Source organism: Carettochelys insculpta, chromosome 14, assembly GCF_033958435.1.
Source record: "Carettochelys insculpta isolate YL-2023 chromosome 14, ASM3395843v1, whole genome shotgun sequence".
Lineage (NCBI taxonomy): Eukaryota > Metazoa > Chordata > Testudines > Carettochelyidae > Carettochelys > Carettochelys insculpta.
This window is the reverse complement of record NC_134150.1, coordinates 13,110,210-13,135,210: the sequence shown is the minus strand read 5'-3', so window position 1 is coordinate 13,135,210 and position 25,001 is coordinate 13,110,210. Positions and strand designations below refer to the sequence as shown.

The 25,001-nt window shown below is 43.2% G+C and overlaps 1 protein-coding gene across 14 annotated transcripts in view; it reads left to right on the top strand.

The window, feature by feature from the left end:
• CHD9 (chromodomain helicase DNA binding protein 9) overlaps positions 1–25,001 on the top strand; it is a 312,438-nt gene that overhangs the window by 154,426 nt on the left and 133,011 nt on the right. For 13 of the 14 annotated variants that reach the window (XM_075008394.1, XM_075008399.1, XM_075008398.1 and 10 more), the window contains 10 exons: positions 5,523–5,591; positions 5,701–5,756; positions 8,171–8,288; positions 9,175–9,261; positions 10,449–10,586; positions 19,332–19,453; positions 20,213–20,456; positions 21,458–21,634; positions 22,598–22,741; positions 24,433–24,688. In XM_075008394.1, the coding sequence (XP_074864495.1) occupies positions 5,523–5,591; positions 5,701–5,756; positions 8,171–8,288; positions 9,175–9,261; positions 10,449–10,586; positions 19,332–19,453; positions 20,213–20,456; positions 21,458–21,634; positions 22,598–22,741; positions 24,433–24,688 (1,411 nt within the window). Of the gene's footprint in view, positions 1–3,690; positions 3,722–5,522; positions 5,592–5,700; positions 5,757–8,170; positions 8,289–9,174; positions 9,262–10,448; positions 10,587–19,331; positions 19,454–20,212; positions 20,457–21,457; positions 21,635–22,597; positions 22,742–24,432; positions 24,689–25,001 lie in introns of those variants that run through there. The other variant, XM_075008404.1, reaches the window with a different exon arrangement.

Below are 25,001 nucleotides of genomic sequence, written 5' to 3'. Positions count from 1 at the left end.
ATGCGCAGGGAGTCATGGCTCCACACCTCAGGCATTCCCAAGGATCTGCAAGTAAAAATAGCAGATCTTCCCTTTGAAATTATTCGCCGAATCAACCGACTCAGTCTTGCACTCTAGTAAAGATTCCAGAGCGACACTTCGGACTTTGGGGATATACACCCCACCATACAGAAGGAAAAAGTTTTATCCTCAACAACGCCGTTATAGTTACCAACCGCAATGTACCCATTTTCAACGGGGGTATGACCAGGGGCGTCGTCAACAACCACCGCAGTACAAAGCCCCTAGGCGTCGACCTCAACAAGGCCACGCCCCCTCAGGGCAGAATATAAGACAGCAGGTTTGACGGGTATATCGGGGGCCACGAAACCAAGACCGTATCTCAGTGCCAATCTCAGTACATGTTCCATCATCGACTCAAGCCATTCTACCCACAATGGAAAAGCATCACTTCGGACAAGTGGGTATTGGAGATTGTAGCCACGGGGTGCACGATCCCCTTTCAATCATTACCTCCACCAAATCCTCCCACCGCACTCCTTCTCAGGGACCCCTCTCACCTAACGGAACTAAGGCGGGAGGTGGACCACCTCCTCTTCATAGTGGCGGTGGAGAGAGTACTGGAAGAATTTCGAGGCAAAGGCTTCTATTCCAGATACTTCCTGACAGAGAAGAAGACAGGAAGTTGGAGACCCATTTTGGGTCTACGGGTACTCAACCAATATCTGCGCAAACAACGCTTCAAGATGACTACAATGGCTTCAATAATCACGGCATTAGACTACGGAGATTGGTTTGCAGCCCTTGACTTACAGGATGCGTATTTTCATATTACAATTCACCCAGCGCACAGACGCTTCCTCCGGTTCATCGTGGGCACAGATCGTTTTCAGTACAGAGTCCTTCCATTCGGTCTCTCTCCGGCACCCGGAGTTTTCACCAAGACTCTAGCGGTCGTGTCAGAATACCTGCACAGACAGGGTGTTTTCATCTTCCTGTACCTGGACGATTGCCTGCTAAAGGGAACTTCCCAGGCAGAGGTATTGCAGATGATACGCATCACCACAAACACATTCACCTCACTGGGCCTCCTCATCAACTTCTCAAAGTCAAAGACCGAGCCCACGCAAAATATAGAATTTATAGGGGCTTGGATAGACTCCTGTCACGTCAAGGGTATATTTGCCCGATGCCTGTTTTCGCGCCATCGAGTCTCTAGTACAACAAATAACATACAGCCCCATTGTCTCAGTCCTAATGTGCTTACAATTACTGGGGCACATGGCGACCACCATGTTTGTGGTACAAAATGCCAGGCTACACATGCGAGGATTGCAGCATTGGTTGGCAACCGTATACAAACCATCAATCCATACCATTCACAAGATGGTGTCATTCACAACGGAGGCGCGAAGATCACTAACATGGTGGGCAAACCCCAAGAATCTACTAACAGGGGTGTCTTTCCACCAACCACAAATTACTGCTTTCATTACAACAGATGCATCCCATACGGGATGGGGGGCACACATGGACAACAAAACCACTTGAGGTTTATGGTCCCCTGTAGAGAAGACACTGCATATAAACATAGTAGAACTCAGAGCAGTGTTCAGTGCGTGCAGGCATTTTTGGAATTATCTGCGCAGAAAAGTAGTCGGTGTAAATAGCGACAACACCACCACGTTTTATATAAACCGACAAGGTGGGGCCAGGTCTCGTGCACTCTGTGCGGAGGCGATCCGGTTGTGGAACTGGTGCATTGCCAACAATATAACCATAAGAGCTTCATACTTACCGGGTGTCCACAACGTGAAGGCGGACCAACTTAGCAGACACTTTGTGCCCACACACGAGTGGCAGATCTGTTCAGACCTGCTTCACCAAGTGTTCTGCAAATGGGGGTTTCCCCAAATCGACTTGTTCGCCACTCACAGCAACAAGAAATGTCTCCGATACCGCTCCAGAGCGGGCATGGGACAGGGATCCTTGGGGGACGCCTTCATGATCCCATGGAAGGGCCCTCTACTCTATGCATTCCCTCCCACAACACTCATACACAAGGTCTTGGAGAAAGTCAAAAGGGAGAGAGCACACGTGATACTCATAGTCCTGACCTGGGATCGGCAACAATGGTTCCCACTGCTTCTACGCATGGCACAGCATCGGCCGTTTCCCCTACCAACAGTACTGGACCTTCTCACACAGGCTCGAGGGTCAATACTGCATCCGCACCCGCAGAGACTTCGGCTACAAGCATGGTTAATCCATGGCTCAGCGCCCTAGAGACTACATGTTCCGAGGGAGTGCAGCAAGTCCTGGAGTGTAGTTGGAGGACTTCTACCAGAAAGACTTATGAACATAAATGGTCGCGTTTTTCCGCTTGGTGCTCTTCCAAGCAATTGACACCTCGGGATGCCACCATACCTATGATTCTGGACTACCTGCTACAACTCAACAAAAGGGACTCTCTCTATCCTCCATAAAGCTTCATCTTGCGGCTATATCAGCTTTTCGACATGAAGAGGATGGATCATCCATATTTGCCCATCCTGTCGTCACACGCTTCCTAAAGGGGTTGGTAAACCTGTACCCCCCTCGGAAACCAATACCGCCATCATGGAGTTTAGACTTGGTTCTACACACGCTTTCGGGACCGCCCTTTGAGCCATTGGCTATGGTCCCCCTTCGGCTACTTACCATGAAAACGACTTTCCTCCTGGCAATCACGTCAGCTCGCAGGGTGAGCGAGCTCGCAGCCATAATGTCCACACCACCCTGCACGATATTCTCAAAGGAGGCGGTGGTCTTACGTTTGCACCCAGCCTTCGTTCCAAAGGTCTCTTCAGATTTTCACATTAACGAACCTATAGTACTGCCCTTGTTCTATCCTAAGACTCACAGTTCGAGTAAAGAGGCACGGTTGCACTTATTGGACGTGAGAAGGGCGCTGGCCTTCTACATCGATAGAACTAAGCCTTTCCGGAAAATGAACAGACTCCTGGTGTCCATTGCATCCAGGTCAAAAGGGGAAGCACTATCTTCTCAGAGGATTTCAAATCACATTGTGTCATACATAAGACTGTGTTACGAGCTTCGCAAGACTCCTCTGCCAGTTCCGCCCAAGGCCCACTCCACTAGGGCAATGGCGGCATCGACGGCCTTCTTCAAGGGAATCGCGCTGAGAGACATCTGCAGAGCGGCGACGTGGTCTTCCTGCGACACTTTCGCCAAGCACTATGCCATGCACAGGATGCTTGATGAGGATACACGCCTGTCGACAGCAGTCCTTTCAAGGGCAAGCTGCGCATAAATCGGGTACCCACCTCCTTTTTCGGGGTGGGGGGGTTACTGCTGGGTAGTCACCTACAGTGGAGCACCCACGGGGACCACACGAAGAAGAAAGAGAAGTTACTCACCTGTGTAGTAACGATAGTTCTTTGAGATGTGTCCCCGTGGGTGCTCCACTACCCACCCGTTCCTCCCCACTTCGGAGCTCTGTTTGTGTTTTACAGAGACGTCCAGAGTGGTTGATCAGGAACTGGTGGGGACCGGATCGCGCACGTGACCTTAAGCGTGCGAAGAGCCGACGAGCATCGGTGCATGTGCGACCCGACGGAGACTGCTGAAGATTTTCTGAGCTGTGGCGCCGGGGCGAGCCCAACACCTACGGTGGAGCACCCACGGGGACACATCTCGAAGAACTATTGTTACTACACAGGTGAGTAACTTCTCTTTGTCTGCACTTTGTATACTCTCATACCCCAATCCAAGGGCATATAAGGCAAAGCAGTCCCAGTGCTGCTCATGTTCTTTCTTCACAGTAAAATCTAGGTATCCTCTCACAGATAACTTCCTCTTTCCCCCATACCCTTCCTGCTATATAAACCCTACATTCTGTATTTCTGTTTCAAATCCCATCTAATGAAGTGGGTTTTAGCCATGAAAGCTTGTGACCTAATAAATTTGTTAACCTCTTAAGTGCCACAGGACTGCTTGTTATTTGTAAAGAAGGGTATGACTTTAGAAAGTAAATAGTCGAGAAGAGCCGATGTCCTGTTTTCACTCTGAGATCCTAAAAAAGCTGAGGAAGAAAAGACAAATATCTTAGAGATAATTCCTTACTGCCTTGGTTTTTAACTCTCCATGAGGTATTAACATATGCTTATGTGTTCTCTAATGTACAAACAAGCATATTGCTGATTCCAGCTGACCTTTATGTGAAGATGAGTAATCTAACAAGTATGTATAAAGATGTTTTTGGAAAAAAATTATTGGTAAGATATCCATATCTCTTGTAAGATCAATTGTGCTGAAGAATGCCACGTCTTATCTATAATAAAGCAGGCTTAACCTGCAGGCAAAGTGGTTAGAAATTGAAACATGGTTACTGTTTAAATGCAGCTGGCATCTTGCTAAACTTTCATGAATGCTTATGAGCTAAACAGCCCACCACTAATGCATTCCTTCTATGGCAAAAATATTAGCCATCATAATTAAGTTACAGATAAATATAAGTACCTATCAAAAGTTGTGACCTCTTACATGCAGCATAAAAAGGAAGTTGATTAAAAGGTTCTGTATTAAGTTCAATATGGCAATTTCATGAATATATAGAACCCAGAGGGGCTTTGGTGACTGAGCTTCACAGAAGTATACTTTCAATTAAAAAAAAAAACACAACTATTTTATAGTTCTTACTGAAAGAAGAACTAGTGCGATAGATCAGCAAAATGCTAGAACATGTTGGAACTTCAGCATTACACCCTTAAAGTTTTGACCAGAGAAGAACCACTGGTCTGGTAATACAGCAAATAAATTGTTTTGATCTCACCAAACTAATATAAATGATTACTTTAAAATACATTTTAAAAATACTCATTTCTGTTCATCTGGATTTTTTAAAATAAAGCTGGCAAGTCAATAACTGGTCAAGGGAAAATGTAGTGAAAGGTTTTTGTTCCTGTTTGAATTGAAACAAAGCTTATGGACTTGTCTACACTGGTCCCCTTCTTTGAAGGGGATGTGGTAATCAGCCCCAACGAGGAATAGCAGTGAGGTGCTGTGATGCATACACAGCACCTCATTAGGCTAATTTTTGCCACACGAACTTCAAAGTTGCACAGGTACTTCAAAGTGCCTGCAGCTACACGGCTTGCCAGTGCTTTGAAGCTGTGTGGGTACTTCCAAGTGCCCGCGGCTACACACAGCTTGACAGCATTTCAAAGTTATCAACTTCGAAGTCCGTGCAGCGAAAATTAGCCTAATGAGGTGCCGTGTATGCATCACAGCAGCTCATTGCTATTTTCCACTTGGGCTGATTACCATGCCTCCTTCGAAGAAGGGGGCTAGTGTAGACCCAGCCTATGTATGTTAAGGAAAATCAAGAAAGAAATTGTTTTGCTGTACATGCTGGTCTTTAATATACCATTTTCTTCCCAGGCTTTTTCAGCCTTACACATTTCTAAAGAGACTGCCTTACATTGACTGTAATCATTGAATTATTTTTCAACATTTATTAGGAGAATCCAAGTGAAGAAGATGCAGCAATTGTAGATAAAATTTTATCCTCCAGGATAGTGAAGAAAGAAGTGAGTAATTTTGACTAAAATGAGGGTGGTGTCTGCATGAGGGAATTATTTATTCTAAGATGTGTTTTAAATGTCCATTTGTCTAAAAGTCCTGAACTTACTTTCTTAGATATCTGAGGGAATGACAATGGAGGAAGAAGAATTTTTTGTAAAATACAAGAACTAGTAAGTATTATAGTTAGTTGCTCCAGTTGAAAAAGTTAAAAAGCAATAGAAGTCTTCTAGTCTTTATCTGTTTATGCATTGTAGGTTGCATCAATTAGTAACATTTTTAAAACCACTTAGAACCAGATTTTGACGTTGTCCCTTGTGTTAAATAATTTCTTCACAAGTGCTTCCGTTAATTTTTTAAAAAGTAAATTATTCTGTGTATTCAATTCTTACATTAACTCCAGGCACGCACATTACTAAGAGTCTTATGCCTAGAACATAACCAGTGTACAGTAGTATTTTTGTCAGCTTTTAAGACAATTATTTTAAAAATGTCAGTCTCTGACCTCAGCAGAAGTTTGCATGTAGGTCAGATTTTGCAAGAGGTAATGTTAAGTTTAATTTCATTGGTTTTATATTATGTACAGGTGAAGATGTTTGTTTTCTCAATACTCATCTGTTCCTTCTTGACTCAGTAGTTGACAATTACTTAATATCTCAGAATGAAATTCTTAACTCATATGAGAATAGGTTGAATGCATATATGCACAACGAACAGCACTTTTTAAAAAAATCAAATGAAATCACATTCCTATTTATTTAAACAAAAAATGAAATATTCGTTAAATTCCAAGTATTCCTGAATCTTGGCTTTCATTTAAGAAAAAAATGTTTTTAGCTTTTAGTTGATGAGCAAAGCTGAGTATGTGAACATAAGGTAAGCCACAGAGGTTCTGTCTTCTTGAGTTTGTAGAAAGCCTGAAAAAATGCTTTTAAGATATGTCATGTGCTGCATCATCTTAAATAAGTATGTTCAGTACTACATATTTTTGCTTCTGCAGAACACGGGTTTCTTCAATTCAGGAAATTCAGAATTTTTATTGTGGAATTTTAATTTTTGCAACATAAATCTCCATACCACATTACCTGTGGCTTTGCCCTGCTGAGTTCTGCCTATAGCTGCCTGTTGATTTCCACCTTTCTCCTGTAACAAGGAGTTAATTGGAGGCAGTGCATGTTCTCTGCTCTTTTGCTTGGAGTCATGCAACAGAGCATTAGGGAACCCAATTCAAATTTCAGCTTGCAGAACAAAAGTTGAACCAGATGTGCAGCCTTAAGGAGTGGCACAACTGCAGTTATGCACAAGCTCCCCCTTTTCATTGGCATATTTGAGATGGGTGGAAAGTTCTGAGGTGGATGTTCTGTAAAACATCACAATAGTCAAGACCTGTGGAGTCAGGCTGTCAAAAAAGCTTGGTGGAAAGTAGTGTAAAACATAATTGTTGCTGAAAATAATGACTGACAAATTCTACATTGAGTATTTTCAACTAGGAATCATAAGGAGTGAGAAGACAGGATGTAGAACAAAATAAGATTGCCATCAAATTAATGAAGGCTCGCTGTAGACTTACCCAGACTTGTCACAGAATTTATACTTGAAAAAGAGTACAAGGAGCTCTGCAAAGCCAAAAACTAAGCCATATAAAATGTACAAAGCTTATCCAGCAAAAGCTTGAATTCAAAGTGGAAAATAGTAAGGGTTGATGATGAAAAATAAGCTTTTGTCTTATGACTTATGTCCTTTCCTCTCTTTACCAAGCTCTTTAAATTGTAAAGATTTAAGCATGTGAATAATCTCAGTACTCGGTGTAAAACTGCAGAATTGGGGTCCAACTGTTAGGGTTTTACGTTTTGTTTTTTTTTTTTTTTTTAATTAAAAACTGAAACCTATTCAGCAAGGTTTTTTTATTTTAGGCTTTGTCTGTGAAGATGTTAATTATTTTACTGCTGTGTGAACAAAAGTCCTAATCTTACTGACAAGGTGTGTGAGTGAACTGCTACAGCTGTGTAGGGTTCCTTTATTTTCATTGGTGACAAGTGTCAGAGAGGTAGCCGTGTTAGTCTGTAGCTTCGAGAACAACAAGAAGTCTTGTGGCACCTTATAGACTAACAGATATTTTGGAGCATAAGCTTTCATGGAAAAAGACCCGCTTCGTCAGATGAATGTCATTCATCATTCATGTGACGAAGCGGGACTTTGCCCACGAAAGCTTATGCTCCAAAATATCTGTTAGTCTATAAGGTGCCACAAGACTTCTTGTTGTTTATCTTCATTGGGATTCCATGCTCTTGTTGAGAGCAGTCCGTGCACAACACATTGCAGAATTGAGGCCCAAGATATTTTTTTCAGAAAAGATGATTTGAACATATTCATTAAGAGCACTGTAACCATACTGGTTTGATCTAAAGGGAGTGTACATAAAAAGAGGGGGGATAAACTGAACAAATGGTTGAACATATTATGTACATAAAAATCTGTGTAAAGATATGGTGCTGACCTCTTTCAGTGACGATTTTATATCTATATTGCCCATTTAAACTACCTGATAAAATAAACTTTAAATAATATTAATGTTTTATAATTTTAGCTCCTACCTTCATTGTGAATGGGCCACAGAACAGCAGCTACTGAAGGATAAAAGAATTCAGCAGAAAATTAAACGGTTCAAGCTGAGGCAAGCACAAAGAGCCCACTTTTTTGCAGATGTAAGAAAAATACAGAATAAAGTAGATTTTTGCTTTCTGGAAGCTTAACAAATTCCATCTTTATTTTTGCATTTATTATGATTTGCCTGGTTGAATTTTAATGCTAAATAAAAGGGAGGTTGGATTATCTGTTAAATTTATTAGATATAGACCTTTGATGCACAAATGTCATCTGCAGTTATTTAAGTAATTGTATCTTTTAAAGTCAAGATGAATTAGATAACTGAGATCACGAGAGATTGATACTATTGATGTTTGGGTAGGACTCCATTTTGCAAGTTTCCTGACACAGTTATAGATCGGAGTACTTCAGTCCTAAATTAAGACGCATCTTCTATTCATGAGCTAGGTCTTTCCATGGCATCAGTTGTGGCTGATGTTTTGGTGATGCTGTTTTTATTATTTCTGTTGTTGAGTGCCTGGGGAGCCTCGTCATGGACTGGGCTCTGCACAACAAAAACCAAGAAGTTAGTTAATGCCCCAGAGGAGTTACAGTCGAAGAATAAAATGAGACTGCAGAGGACCACGGACAGGCTGAAAGAGAACAAGGAAGTAGACAAAATTGGTCAGCATAATAAGATGTGATCTCAGTATAGCCATTGTTAAGTTTTCTGTTGGTACCAGAGCAGAGCATCCTTCTTAAGTAGCTAATAAGGGCAAAAGCTCCTGGGTATTAGATTGAGACTGCTTATTCTTTACCTCTTTATTCTAAAAGTTCCTGGGCATTAGATTGAGACCATTTACTGTTTATCTGTTTACTCTAAATAGGTAAAAACTGATGTATTAAATCACAGCAGCACTGATCTCCTGTCTGCATGACCCCAGATTATTAATTATATTTCTCTTGAATTCACAGATTACTAATTACATTACTCTTGAATTGCAGATGGAAGAAGAACCTTTTAATCCTGATTACGTTGAAGTGGACCGGGTGTTAGAAGTCTCCTTTTGTGAAGATAAGGACACTGGCGAGGTAAATATTTGACCAGACATAACTTGAAGTAAGCCAAGAACACATATTTGTTTTGTGATTCTATCACCTGTTTTCATTTCAGTGACCTTCAAAATAAAATCTTAATGATGTAAGTCCCATCAGTGGCTTTTACTAAAATATTTGTATGTGTATATAAGCTTTTAATTTCTTTTGTATTTTGAGCCCACTGAGGACAATAGAAACATCATGGAATGCAATGCCTGCTATTTTAATTGGAAGCATCCTATCCATAGGATGGCATGGGTTGACTGACTGAGGTCCTGCACTTTGGAGGGCCCTGCAGCAGCTGCCTCATCCAGACTGTGGATGAACGAATCCCCCATGTTGGTTGCAGGGCCTGGGAAGGCCTAGAGGATTAATTGGGGGGGTTTCTGGCATGGGGTGGCAGCAGTGCCCGGCCACCCTGTACTCACTGCGATAGTGGAAGTCAGAACGATCCGGCATTTTGCTCTGCTACAAACATCATCATCTCCCAGCCAAACCTTTCCATTTCAGCTCAGCAGCAGGAAGCAGAGTGCCTGAGGCCTGACTCAGGATAGCAGAGTGCGCTGGGCTAGGACCAGGGTGCTCTGATTTCTGCTGCCACAGTGAAGCAGAGCGACCCAGCTCCTGGGGAGATAGCAGTGGAGTGGAGCAGGTTGCTGGGTCACTCTGGCTCTTGCTACCACAACAAGAGTGGGGTGGCACAAGCCCTGGTGCTGCTCTGTACCCCCAGCTATTTCCCCTGGTCATATCTCTCAGGGAGGGGGTGCAGTGGGGGCAGAGCTGGGGTGGAAAGAGGCTTGGTGGGAGGTTGGGGTGGGACTTGGAGGAAGGGGCGGAGTGGGGGTAGGATCAGGGCAAAGGGAAATTGCCTCAAGCCCCATCTTCTGCACCCACCCTGATTTTTATGAGTATTAATAAAAGTGATAGCAACATAGATATTCAGGGAAGAATGGGAAAAAAATGAAAACCCTTACAATCAAAACAGAACCATGTGATGACTTAATAAAGATGAATGTCAAGAAACCTGTAAAGAGAATGATGACATTAAGCTCAGCTGTAAAAGTCATGTAGTCACAGATTTTTATTTTTTTAATGTCAGAAGAGACCATCATGACATCTAGTCTGACCTCCAGCAGAACTTGAGCCATAAAACTAATTTTAAGGATTTTTTCCCCCTGCAGCCTGTTGTTTACTATCTAGTAAAGTGGTGTTCATTGCCATATGAAGACAGCACTTGGGAGTTAAAAGAAGACGTAGACCAGGCAAAAATAGAAGAGTTTGAACATCTGCAAGCTTCCAGGCCCGACTCAAGGAGATTGGTAAAAATATACCTCATTTGTTAAACAGGATTTTTCCCTTCCAGCTTTGGAACCTTGAATGTTTTTATTAAAATACAGTACTGGTTGAGAATCCCAAATTCGACATTTTCTCGTCCCGCAACGTATGTGGTCCAGCAGGGCCACAGATCTTGCAGGACCACTGAGTCCTGGGGTTGGGAAGAGAAGGGGCCAACAAGACCAGCAGCAGGAGCTCAAGGCAGGGCAGTCACAGCTGGTCTGGCAGTGGGGGGAAGGACTGGGGCTGGGGCTGGGGTTGGGGTTGGGGAGCAACAGCCCAGAACTCCGGCCCCTGGACATGGAGTGAAAGATCCTCGCTTGAGGCTTGGAGCAGTGGTCAGTGGTGGCCAGTTGGGAAGCCACAGTCTGGGAAGCTGCACCTGGGGCTGGATGGAAAGGCCCATGCTGAGGAACATCCGTTCATGGAGCTCATCCATGGGGTCTGGCAGAAAGCCATGGCAGGAACTGGTCGAGAAGCAGCGGCAGGAGCCATGTAGGAGACTGTGGTCAGGGCCGCGTGGGAAGCTATAGCTGGAGCCAGGAGCCAGCAGCAAGGGAGCCTGTTGCGGGGGAGGGTGGAGTCGGGGAGCGTGCAGATGACAGCGGGGAGCCTAGGAGCAGGGGCTGGGGGAAAGCAGGGGAGCAGGAGTGATCTCCCCAGTCCAGCAAAATCCCTGGTCTGGGACTGCTTAGGTTCCGTGGGTGCCAGACCAGGGAGGTTGAACCTGTATAGGTTTCACTGAAAATCTAAGGTATGCTGAAAGTACACAATGGAGTTTATGCAGTAAACTCTTCCTTTAACACCAAAGGTCCATAGATATATTATAGTCTGCATCATGGAGTGTCTTGAACTGCCTGCCTGCCTGCCTTTACAGACGCAGAATTAAAACTGACTAGATAAGCAAAGACATCCTCTTCTTGTCAGTGACAGACATGTTTGGTTCTTCTTTGAGTGCTGTCCCTATGGGTGCTCCACTGTACGTGCTGGGCTCATCCTGGCGCCACAGATCGGAGACTCTTCATAGCTTTATCTGTCCGGTCTGCCCATGTGCTGATGCCACATCTCTCCATTTGCGCTCTTTTGATCATGTGCACGGACTGGCTAACGCCAGTTCCTCTCAACCGCCCCAGGCTGCAGACACAGCTAACTGCCTCTCTTCAACTTGATACTGAATATTCTTTTAAAATTCTGTGTATAGTTCCTCTTTATACTCTAGTTTTTGTCCGTTAGTCATTCCTTTAAAAAAAAAATAAGTTACTGTTTGTTAGACTTAAACCTTTAAAGTGAAGTTTTTGTTGGACCCTATCTATATCAGTTTATTGTAACCAGTTGCATAACCTCAGCTTAAGGACTGACTCACGTGGAACCCCTGCACCATGCTGGGCTCACAAGGGTTTAAGAAATGTGAACAATGCAACAAAGCAGTGTCCTCCTCAGATGGCCACTCTAAGTGCCTAAGGTGCCTGGGAGAGGGCCATATCCCTCAGAAGTGTCCGCATTGCACGAAGCTAACTGCCAGAGTTTGGCACGATTGCGAAATGCACCTGAAAATGATATTGTTTGCTACGGTTCTTCAGCCCTCTACTGAAGAGCTCAGTGGAGCCCAGGAAAAATCTACACTTAAACACAGGGCCTCCTCCTCAACTACTGTGCCCTCCAAGAAATCTCAGACCTCATCTACCAGGTCACTACCTGCTATTTTGCAGAGCACTCGTGTGGTCACAGCCAAGCCTAGCACTTCTGGCACCTCCTCTGTAAAACCTAAGGCTGCCGTGAGTGGCAAGGAATCAAAGTCCGCGGCACTGAAATCTAAGCCCACGAAGCCTTCAGAACCAAGAGCACAGACTCCTTAGCATGGTGGTGCAAGTAACTTCCTCGGCACTGACTGCTGCCATGGTGCTGACGTTGGCACTGTCTTCTCTGTGCCGATTCTTGCCACCACCACCCCAGTAACCAGAGGCCCCTTGCAATTCCATACCAGGGAAGCTACCAACTAAGGCATGGCACCAAAGTCTTTCTCCACAGTCACCAACCTTTTCTCTGGCCTTTTCTCCATCTCTGATGGGTCCAGCGCTGAAATCACCCCATCCGTGATCAGGACTGCTAGAGAGGTATAGTCCACGATACTACGAACTACGTGTGCTGTCCTCCCCCTTTCTAACTGCCGCATATGATGACAGGGCGTACCGTCGTATGTCCACTTCACCGTCTCCATCTTCCAGGATGTCCTGCAAATTATTTTACTCTTATCGCAGAGATCCTTCCTGGCATGAGCGCAGATGTTCCTGTAAATCATTATGTTCCCACCACTGCAGCAGCTGCCGCTATGATGATCACTGCCACCACTACTCTCCTATGCAATATTTCACCAGCCAGGATTCATTTGACAGGTCTCCATCGTGGGGTCGGTCTATGCCAGGCCATTCGTCTCCTTAAGTATCACCCCTTTCAGCTCCATCTCCCCCGCCGTAGTCTCCATCACTCAACCGGTGGAAGCGGAGATGGCACTCGAATCATATATGGAGGAGTGGGAACCTGCCACTTCCCCCCTCATCCAGTCATCCTCGTTACTGCATACAGCCATCATTCCAGGGGACATTATGCCCCTAGATGATATAAAACAATTTAACGAGTTAAGAGGGTGGCTGTTAGCCAGGGTGTCCCCCTTTCTGAGGTTCAGGAGAAATGGCACAGACTGCTTAGAAACTTACAGGCAGTGCAGTCTTCCAAGGTACCCATACCTATGGAAGAGGACATCCTAGAGGCGGCCGACGAAATATGGGAGACCCCTACTTCTGTATCTCCTACTAATAATTTGTATAAGAAATACTCTGTTCCCCCAAAGGGGATAGAGATTTTATTCACTCACCTACAACCATACTCCTTAATAGCTGATGCTGCGCTATGTAGATCACGCATATCACAGTTTAGGGGAGCAGCAATGGACAAAGAAGCCAAGAGGCTCAACATCCTTGGTAGGAAATTATATTCTTCAGCCTCTTTTACTCCTTTGTATAGCAAACTGCATGGCTCTCCTTTCAAACCACAACTTTGAAAACTACTCTAAATTAATGCCACTCTTAGAATACCTCCCGGAATCTGAGACATATCCTTAAGTCAGTGGTTAAGGAGGGCTATATCACCACCAGGACAGCTGTTCAGCTCACCCTGGATGTAGCTGACACAGCAGCAAGAGCCACAACCACTGCAGTTATGATGTGGCATGTTTCTTATCTGTAAGCAGCTGCCATAACTAAAGAAATGCAGGCAAAAGTTGAGGACCTGCCCTCTGATAAAAAGAAATTGTTTGCTGAAAATACAGGTCCCATCCTCCATTCTAGTAAGGACTCTCATACGGCACTGCGTACTCCAGGTATATATACCCCCTCCCTACAGGAGGTGATGGTATCACCCTTTCTAGAGGCACTACGAAATCGGCTTTTATAAATCCCACCCTTATCAACTGACCAGGCCTTACAACCAACCTCATTCTCAGCAGAGATTGCAAAGGCACAAAAATAAAGATGGAAGTAATCAGTCTTTTCAGTCCGCCAGAAAGTAAGTTTGATTCATTGGTCAAAAGCAACAAAGTTGCCATTGTCACCTCACAGACTCCCAATGTGTTCCACCACCCGTTGAGGCCCTTTTTACATCAGTGGGCCTCCATGACCACCAACAGGTGGGCCCTGGAGATTGTGCAATCAGGCTGCGCCATTCCATTTGTCTACATCCATCTCCCATGCCACTGACCCTGTCCCTTCTCAGGGACTCCTCTCACAAGAGTGTGCTGCATGAGGAGGTGGACCATCTCCTTTCTATAGGAGCAGTGGAACGAATTTCCCACGACTTCAGGAGCAAAGGGTTTTACTTCCACTACTTTCTCATGCAGAAGAAAAGTGGTGGTTGGAGACCTGTACTGGACCTGCATCTACTGAACTGGTACGTGTGCAGACAACAGTTCAAGATTGTGACCTTGCCCTCAGTAATCTAAATCCTAGACCTCAGTGGTTCGTTTGCTGCTCTCGACTTCAAGATGCCTATTTTCTTATCACTATTCATGCTACTTATAGATGGTTCCTACGATTCACAGTGGGGATGGAACTTTTTCAGTATAGAGTCCTTCCATTCGGTCTCTCAACAGCCCCCAGGGTGTTCTCCAAAACCCTGGCTGTAGTGGCAGCTCTGATACTTCCCTGTCTTGATGACTGCCTAATAAAAGCCCCCTCTCCTATGGAGACCACACACGGTGCACACTACATAGTCATTCTTTCATTCTCTAGGCCTTCTCATCAATGAGAAAAAGTTGACCCTTTAACCTACATAGCATCTAGAATTCATTGGGGCTCGACTTGGTAGGACCATTGCCAAGAGCATATTTGCCGCTCCACAGGTTCCAGGTGATTCAGTACATTGTAGAGATTCTCAGGGGAAGCCCCGGAGTACACGTGATGGTATTTCTCAAGCTCATAGGCCACATTGCGGGAACAGCCTTTGGGGTGCAGCATGCAAGACTCAATTTTTGTACATTACAACATTGGCTGGCTAACTTATACAACAGCACTCACTGCAGCCTTCACCCCTCAGTGGTACCTCCACCTTGCATCCTTATGTCTCTTCTCTGGTGGCAGAGCAAGGAGAATCTTCTTTCTGGGGTCCCAGTTCACCCCAAACAACCATCCCAACTCATTACCCTGGGTGCCTGCCTACTAATGTGGGGAGCTCACATGGATACTCTCCCCATTCAAGGGCGATGGTTCCCGCAAGGATGCCTAGTACCTATCAATCTACTAAAACTCAGAGCCTTTCTCAGGGCCTGCCAGCACTTCCCACGATACATTTGGGGTGCAACGTAGAAAATATTAATTATGTGGCGACAATGTATTATACAAATCTCCAGGGAGGGGCCCACTCTCACTCCTGCTGTGCATTGTCTGTCTGACTGTGGAATTGGTCCATTCACAACAGCATCACGCTTGTGGTGTCTTATTTACCTGGACTCAACAGTGTTGCGACAGACTTTCTGAGCAGATGCTTTGCGCCAGACCATGAGTGGGAACTCCATAGTGGAGTAGTCTGCTCCCTCTTCCAGCATTGGGGTGCTCCCCTCATTGACCTCTTTGCCACCTGCCACAATAAGAAATGTCTCCTTTATTGCTCCAGAGTGGGAGTGGAGCCGGGATCGTCAGGCAACACATTTTTAAGGTTGTGGAGGGGCCCTCTCCTGTACGCATTTCCCCCTACAGTTGTCGTCGCCAGGATACTTCAAAAAGTCAGAGCAAATAAAATGAGGCTGCTATGATATTAGTGGCCCCAGCATGGGCACGACAGCACTGGTTCCCCCCCTGCAGCAAATGTTGCTATACTCTCTCTGTATCCTTTGCCCCTCTTATCAGATTTGTGGACAAAGGAGCAGGGAACCCTACAGCATCCTCAAATATGCAGGCTGTGTCTTACAGGTTGGTTCCTACTTGGTTCAATGAGTCCAAATTCCTCTGTTCCACATGGGTCAGGGAAATCTTAGAACACAGCCAGAAGCAAACTACTAGAACTACTTACCTCTCCAAGTGGCACAGGTTTGCTGGTTGGTACTTAGCACAAGAAGTAGAACCGATGTTGTCTCCTTTTAATGCTATTCTGGACTACATAGTTCACCTCAGGGACTCGGGTTTGGCACTAACCTCCCTAAGCGTGCACCTTGCAGCTGTTACAATGTTTAGGGGCCCCATTGATGGATTCTCAGTGTTTGCCCACCCGATTACTAAGAGATTTCTCCAGGGGCTCACAAATGTGTACCCCTGTGCAGACCATCTCCTCCTCTGTGGAGTCTTGATCTAGTACTATGGGTATTGATGAAACAACCATTTGAATCCCTGGCTTCTACCCCTCTTAAGTTATTTACCATGAAGGTATTCTTTCTTCTCGCCATTACATCTGCCTATAGAGTCAGCGAAATATCAGCTCTCATCAGCTTTCTGTACATGATCTTCACTAAGGACGGAGTGATCCTCAGACATCATCTGGCTTTCATTCCTAAAGTCTCTTCTGAACTTCACACGAACAAACCAATAGTCTTACCTTCGTTTTATCCTAAACCACATTCATCACCCCAGGAAATGGCGCTATATATTCTGGATGTTTGCAGGCTCTTGTCTTTTATATAGACAGGACAAAAATATTCCAGAAAACAGAACACCTGATGGTCTATTTGGCGGAGCATTTCAAGGGTGAACCTATATTGTCCCAAGGGATAGCTCATATCAGTACTGCGTTCATCACCCAGTGTGATTCTTCCAGTCAGATGCCTCTCCTGACACAACCACAAGCTCATTCCATGAGAGCAGTGGCGACTTCGACGGCCTTTATCAAGGGAGTTCCCTTAGACACATCTGCAGAGCAGCTGCCCGGTTATCCCATGGCACTTTCATGAGGCACTACAGTATGTGGGACAGATGAGCTATGGATACTTTGCTAGCCACGGTGGTTCTCTCTGCTCCTTTCATACGGTGGCTCCGTTTTCTTTCCGTCCTCCAATTATTGGGGAACTTCTACACAGTCACCTACAGTGGAGCACCCATGGGGACATCATTCAAAGAAGAAAGTGAAGTTACTCACCTTGGTGCAGTAACTATCATTCAAAATGTGTGTCCTCGTGGATGCTCTACAACCCTCCCTCCTTCCCGCTTCGGAGTCTGCCTAGTCTGTCTGTCCTTTTTCGCAGATTCTGGAATGGTTTTGAGGAACGGGCTTGAGCCGATCTATGCACATGATTGAAAGAGCGCAAACAGAGAGATGCGGCTGTAGTACATGCGCAGACCAGCCAGATACAACTATGAAGAGTCTCTGATCTGCGGCACTGGGATGAGCCCAACGCCTACAGTGGAGCACCCACAGGGACATGCATCTTGAAGAACAATAATTACTACACCAAGGTGAGTAACTTCACTTTCTGCCTCCAAAGATGGAGATAGGGTGAAGATTACTGTACTAGATCTGTGAACCTTATTACCCAAACACAGTATTCTCGGTTAATTAGGAACACCATGGGAATGGATGTTTGTAATTCCAAAATGTTTACAATGCTGAACTTTGTGGTTGTTCTTTCAAAAGATTACAAGAGAACATTAACTTAATACAGCTTTCAGACTTATTTTTTAGTGATTGCATTATCTGGCCCAGGATTATTGTGGCCTTGGAGGTGACCAGGAGGGTTTAGTGTGCAGCAGCACTCCCCCAGCCCTCCACATTCTCTCTCTCTCTCTCTGCTGTGGCAGGCATTTCAGGGAGGCAAAGCAGAATGAGTGTGTTTGGCAAGTGCGCCCTGCTTCTGCACAGGTCCTGCTGCTGCAGTGAGTGCAGTGGGGCCAGACTGCTGCTGTAACTCCATGCCAGGAACAGTCCCCCCCGCCCCAACCTTTAAGGCTGTGATCCTTGGGAGTGAGGGTGACATGGTGGGGAGAGGGCAGGCCGGGGGCAGGAAGGAGCAGAGGTTGGGAGGGCAGGTTGCACAATTGTTCCTGGTGAGAGTGGCCCACAAGCCAGAAGTTTGAGATCCTTGTTTTAGTAGTTTAACAGTACTGCTCTGTGTTTGCCTATGTGTGCTGTTTGCTGCCTTTTGGTTTTGGTTCCATATGAGTGGTGTAGTTGACTTGTTACATTGTAACTCTGTGATGTGACTATAAATGTTCATATTCTGATGGGTATTGTAGGGGTAGCCGTGTTATTCTGTATCTGTTAGTCTATAATTGAATTTGCGATTGTTAAATTCACGAATGTTGTGACCTTCTTGTATAGAAAGAAATTAATTTTGTTTGAAACATTTGATAAAGTCACTTCCATTCCATGTCACTGAATGAAGAAAAACATAATTTTTATTGAGTGAGAAGCCATATTTGTCATTGTGACAATGCACTGTAAAAGGCATATAAAGTAAAATTCTGGTTTTATTTTATGACAGAATAACCAGGGAGGTCAGGATGCCTTTTGTTGCAATGGATTTTTTTTCTTGTTACTTAATGTGTGGTCTTTGCATTTTGTTTATTTCAGAAGGCCATATTAACCTTTTTTACTAGTACTTTGCTCAGTTCTTCTAATACATGTTTAAAATAGTGAGAGAGAGATAGCTGTGTTAGTCTGTATTCTATCAAAATAAAAAAGCAATCAAGTAGCACTTTAAAGACGAGCAAAATAATTTATTATGCGATGAGCTTTCGTGGGGCAGACCCACTTGACTACCTTTTTGTTATGTTTAAAATGTTATGTTTTTCTGGAAGTGTTTTATGTATCTGTTACCTAATTCTTTTGGGAGTGGGGCGTGGAAACATTGAAATGGAACAAACCTGATGAAAGTGGCATCAGAACAAACATTTAGTAGGCCTTTTCAAACTGTTGAGACTGACTATTTTTTCCCCTTCATTTAATATTCAAAGCAATCTTTTTATCGTTAGCATTTATTTCTAGGAAGTCAGTTACGTTTGATTTTGATTTGTTTTTCAATTTATTAATAAAGCATTTCTGATGATCTATAGTCATATGTAAATAAATGTGACTTCGTATACATTAATTAATTCAATCAATAGCTACTAAAAATAACAAGAAACTTCCCAAACACAGAAAAACAAGCCAACTCAGAATTCTTCATGTCACTCCCTGAGGAAGACTATATACAGATATGTTGGAAACAAGAAAATGCTTATGCTTAGTTAAAGTGTTTTTGTTTTTTCTCTTAGGACCGACCTCCTCCTAATGCCTGGAAGAAGATAGAACAGTCCAGGGAATATAAAAATGGCAACCAGCTTAGGGAATACCAACTTGAAGGACTCAACTGGCTCCTTTTTAACTGGTACAATAGGTAATGGCACTGAACATTTTGATGTAAATTTAACATGCAATACAAGTGAAATGGAATGATGCTTTAGTTTCATTTTCATTGACTTTTCTAAATTAAGCTGAAAAGTTGCACACAGAAAAATACCAAAGGGTCTTTTGATTGAAATATAGAAGTTGTCCATTTGGATATGTGCATCCTTTCGCAAGTCTTTGAGATTTCAACTAAAAATCAAAAAATTCTGTATCTTTTTCATGTAACTAAACATCAAATACTGCATTTTACTGGAAGCAGGATTGCAGAAGACAGTGAAGTTCACAGGTCAAAAGTGCATCATTTATGCAGGGAAGACAAAAAGGGCCATATCCTTACTGGAGTGTCAGAGAAAGGGGAAGTAAAAAAGAAAAGTTAGGAGATGGGAGAAGGCAAGCTCAGGCTAATTCAGAAATAAGTCATGAGCAAGATTTTGAAAACTTATAGCTCAGAATGGAGTGCAAGGGAGCTATACTGCTAGCTTCTGTGCTTCAAAAAATAATAAAGCAAACATAAGGACAGAAAAGTTGAAGAAAGAACATAAGGAAATACATATATTAGCGCATTCCAGGAGCTTTCTTTACTTTGGGAAGAATACCATTAACCCTAGTTCACACAGCCTCAGCTCTGATTATCTGTTTTAGACGTATACTTATGAACTTTAATTGATTTCAGATGTTGTCCTTTTGAGTATAATTGCAACATACATGGTTTCCTTTATCCTAATAACAAATGCATTTGTAATTTCAGACGAAACTGCATTTTAGCAGATGAAATGGGTCTTGGCAAAACCATCCAGTCAATTACATTCCTCTATGAAATTCTCCTGACTGGTATACGAGGGCCTTTCCTGATCATAGCTCCACTTTCCACGATAACCAATTGGGAAAGAGAATTTCGCACATGGACAGATCTTAATGTTGTGGTATATCATGGGAGCATGGTTAGCAGGCAGATGATACAGCAGTATGAGATGTACTTCAGGGACTCACAGGTATTGTAATGATGAGTTTGTATATGTGCTCATTTTTAATTGAGTTTAGGTAATGAGGAAAAGCATGCTGTGGAGATCAGCAATATATGTCTTAATAAAAGCCATTGTATATTAGAGAATATTTTCAATTGCTATTTGTTGGTCTTTAATGTGTGCTACTAGATGAATTATTATATAGGATAGGGCAATACTGTTATTGTTTCAGTTGTTCTGTATCATTGAGCCACTCCAGTTTTGCACTTGGCTGTGAAGGGTGTACCTCAGTACTGACTTTGGTAATGCTCCATATGGAGACAAGGGTGTACCCAAATATAGTCAACTGAAGGATCAAGTATTGGCCAGGCAGCTCCCATTGGCTGGTTTCCAATGTGTTGGGAGTGGGGTCAGTGCACAGAGCTTTCATCCACCATGGGGCATGTGCCCTGCAGAGATACATACAGTGGCCACCACAGCTAACCACTTTGAGTCGTGGCGGGGGGGGAATTCACAGGCAGGGAGCCTGTCTGAGGACCCTCCTGGCCCAGGGTATCATGGCAAGCCGGATCCAAAACTTTGAGAGGCCGGATTTGAACTAGGACTATATTTTGCTTGTTTATGTACTAGTGCACAATGATGTCCTATCCAGTATTGTGGTTGGCTGGCTAGATTCCATTTTGTGGATGGTTAAGATAGACCTTTTGTCTACATAATAACAATGGTCTGTTATGTAAACACTTATATTTGATAGGGCATGTGATGATTGGAAAGGAATGCAAATAGGTTAGAAAGTTATTATCTGTGTAACAACTTAGCATTACTGAAGATGGACCATTATTCATTTAATGTTAATTATAGACTTAGACAATGGTAGCAAGTCTCTGACAAGATAAAAACCATTTGTATCTTAAGGTTTAAAGCACAACTGGATAATATTTCAGTAGCAAAACTGGCCACTTGAGAATGAAAAATGAGAAGATTCAAGATAATGTGACAAACTGTTATGTTTGTTAATAAATCTCCAGGGGCGTATAATTCGAGATACTTACCGGTTCCAAGCTATTATCACCACGTTTGAAATGATTCTTGGTGGCTGTCCAGAACTAAATGCAATTGAATGGCGGTGTGTTATTATTGATGAAGCACACAGGCTGAAGAATAAAAATTGCAAACTCCTAGAGGGACTCAAACTCATGAATCTTGTGAGTGGCTGCATTTCATTTACTCATTTTAATGAGATTTCTTTCCTGTTAAGGAGAATACTACAATAAATTATAAGGCTGCTTTATTGTTAGTGTTGTTTTATGTGGGCAGTCTATGAAAGTTCTGTTATTCCACTACTAATTGATTTCTCAGCATAAGTTGTACAGCTTTCAAAAATCTTTTTCTGTATTTTTTGAGGGATTGAAATGCAACTTGTGTATATTGTAAGCAGAACCTATTTTGCTAGAGCTGTTTGTGATAGTTTACTGTACTTAGAATCAGGTTTAATGGAAATATTCCTCATTTATATCATGTTTTCAACTTCTTAATGTACACAAATATTAACACCTTTTAAAAGAAACTGGATGATGATATTGGTTATAATGTTTTTTGTTTACTTATTTAAGATGTACAAGTTGTAGTACCATATGCCTGAGGCCAGTGCCTGATCATCTGCAAGGTTCTAAAAGGAATTGATTGCCAAAGACCACTAATGTATATAAAGCACAAATGACTAGGCGCATTATGGATTTTTTGAGTTCATAGTTTTTGCTTTACTGTGAAGCATGAGATGTTGTTTTCTGTCAGAAGCACAGTACTACCACAGTTGTTTAATTCTTATTTATACTATTAACTCAAATAATTATTGAGAGATGCATGTATGAATATTAGAAAGAGGGAAATAAACTGTATAACCATTTCATTATTACTCGTCTGTAAAGGTTGCAGGTTATTAATGTAGTTTGAAGGTTTTTGACATAACACCTTTAGCCATAGACAGCTGGGCATATGATATTATTGTAAAGTTCAAAGAAAATTATGGCTGTCAAATAGTTTGCTCTCTGATGCTTTTTCTATTTATAAACCATCCAATCACTGGTGCCTGTGTACTGAAATAAAAAATAAACGTTTTGTTAACTGTGCACATAAGAATTTTATGTAACACCTCTGTCTTTATATAGGAGCACAAAGTACTGTTGACAGGCACACCACTGCAGAACACAGTAGAAGAACTATTTAGCCTTCTTCATTTTCTGGAACCTTTGCGTTTTCCTGCTGAATCTACATTCATGCAGGAATTTGGGGACCTTAAAACAGAGGAGCAGGTAATACATGTAAACGATTTATCTATCTACTTGCAGAATAAGAACTTGAGTGAATAATTTGAGGGGTGGAGGGTTTGTTTGTAATTTTTTTCTTTAATAGCATTGTTTGTAAATAGATTATATTTAAATACTTTCTGCTATCACTGCCCTTTAGTGGTCAATGCCAGTGTAATTCAGGTACTTAGGTTACAGTCTTCCCCTGCCTTATAAGGATAATTCGTTCCTGAAAAACTCCTCTTAGGGCAAATTCTTGTAAGTCGAAAATGTAATTTCCATTAATTTCAATGGCAAAACATTTTATGTGTTCTTGAGCCTCAAAATTTACACCTATTTATGCTAAAACAACACCAAATCCCATTATAATAAACAGTTACTTAACTAGTTAATATTAGTTATCATAATACAACCTAACAAGGCATTTTCCCTTCATTAATTACTCTATCATATCTCTGTTTACCTGCTCTTGTTAAGTTTTTTTGCGGCTATTACACACCATACACTTAAGAACTAGTAGGTAGTGCGGCCTGGGGAGCAGAGCCCGGGGCGGGGGGGCTGTCCCAGGTGCAGAGACAGGGAAGCGGAAATCGAAGAGCGCCTGGGAGGGGGGTGCAAAGCCGGGTAGCTGCCCGTGGCTGCAGAAGTGGGGCTGGTGCAAGCGGCAAGCAGGGCACAGGAAGGCAGCCTGGCCTGAGCTCAGCTTAGGTTAAGCGGGGAAGGGGCAGTGCCAGGGGCTGGTTGCATGGGGAGCTAGGCAGGAACAGGGCGCCCCCGGTTGGTGAGGGGCAATGCCTCACTCATGCGGGGCTGCACGACAGAGAGGCCCCACTGGCGGTGGCCGAGGTGCTAAATGCAAAGGAGTGCCGCAGGTGGCAAGTGGCGCCGGAGGCACAGCTGCACAGGCCGGGGGGCGAGCAACAGGGGTGGGGCTGGGATGAGCTGCGCTCTCAGCAGCCATGTCTTGCGGGAGTACCTGGGAGCCTGCGGACGCCAGCTAGACCAGGGCGCGCTGCTTCTGCAGTGCTGAGGCGGAGACCCAGACCAGCCACACGTAAAGGCTGGGCTGGGGGCTCCGGGAAACCTCCATTGGGCGCTGCGGAGAGATGCGTCGGTCCTCATAAATTCGATGAAACGCCTTGTAAAACGAAGTAGAGGTTTTAAATCAAACTCCTCATAAGTTTGAATTCTCGTAACCTGAATGGGCGTATCTCAGGGTATGACTGTGCTTATTTACCATCAACCATCACACAAATCAACTCTTCAGATTGGAATTGCAATTAAGTGTTCTTGGCATCACAAATTTGATGTACAGAACAAACATACAGAAAAATGAAAGCATAACCTGTAGAAATACTTTTGCTATTTATTTGATAAGGATTTTTTTCAGTTTAAATAATGACTTGTGTGGCTATGAATAATAAAAGAGTCAGGTTAAATGACATCTAAGTGATCTATCTTTGAGACCCATGTTGTCTGCTAGCAAATGCTAAAAGATTTCTTTTTGGGATCAGAGCACCTTAAAATTACCCTGATGACTTATCTCTGAAAGTGAGAATATGTTCCTTGTAGGCAAATGTTTCACATAAATCTAACAAATAGGTAATATAGATTGTAAATATGTTAAATTAAGCTGGTTTGTTGCTTTTGCATATGCTCCAGTTAATAAGATATCTATGTATGTATGTTTTCTTCAGGTGCAAAAGCTACAAGCTATCCTGAAACCAATGATGCTGAGACGATTGAAAGAAGATGTAGAGAAAAAGTTAGCTCCCAAGGAAGAAACTATAATTGAAGTAGAACTAACGAATATCCAGAAGAAATATTATCGGGCAATTCTGGAGAAGAACTTTGCATTCTTGTCAAAAGGAGCTGGCCAAACTAATGTACCCAATCTTGTTAACACTATGATGGAACTCAGAAAGTGCTGCAATCACCCATATCTTATCAAAGGTAAAACATTGCAAATTAAAAGTCTGACTTTTTCAGTTGATATACTTTCTTGCTTTATGTCATTTTTAGGGAACTAGCACCTATATTCACCCTCTATAGGTTCAGCAAGGATACCCCCTAACTTTCTGGCTCTCCAGCAGTTGTCTCTCTCAGCTGAGATATGCATCTCCCTCTTGACCATAACATTTCCAGTATGCACAGCTAATCTCCCTAGACTGGGAATTCCCCAGCAGAGTCAGACTGCCTAAGTAAGTCTGCTTCCCCTTTTTTCCCTCAGAGCAAATAAACAACGTAATTGCCACAGTTCAGTAAT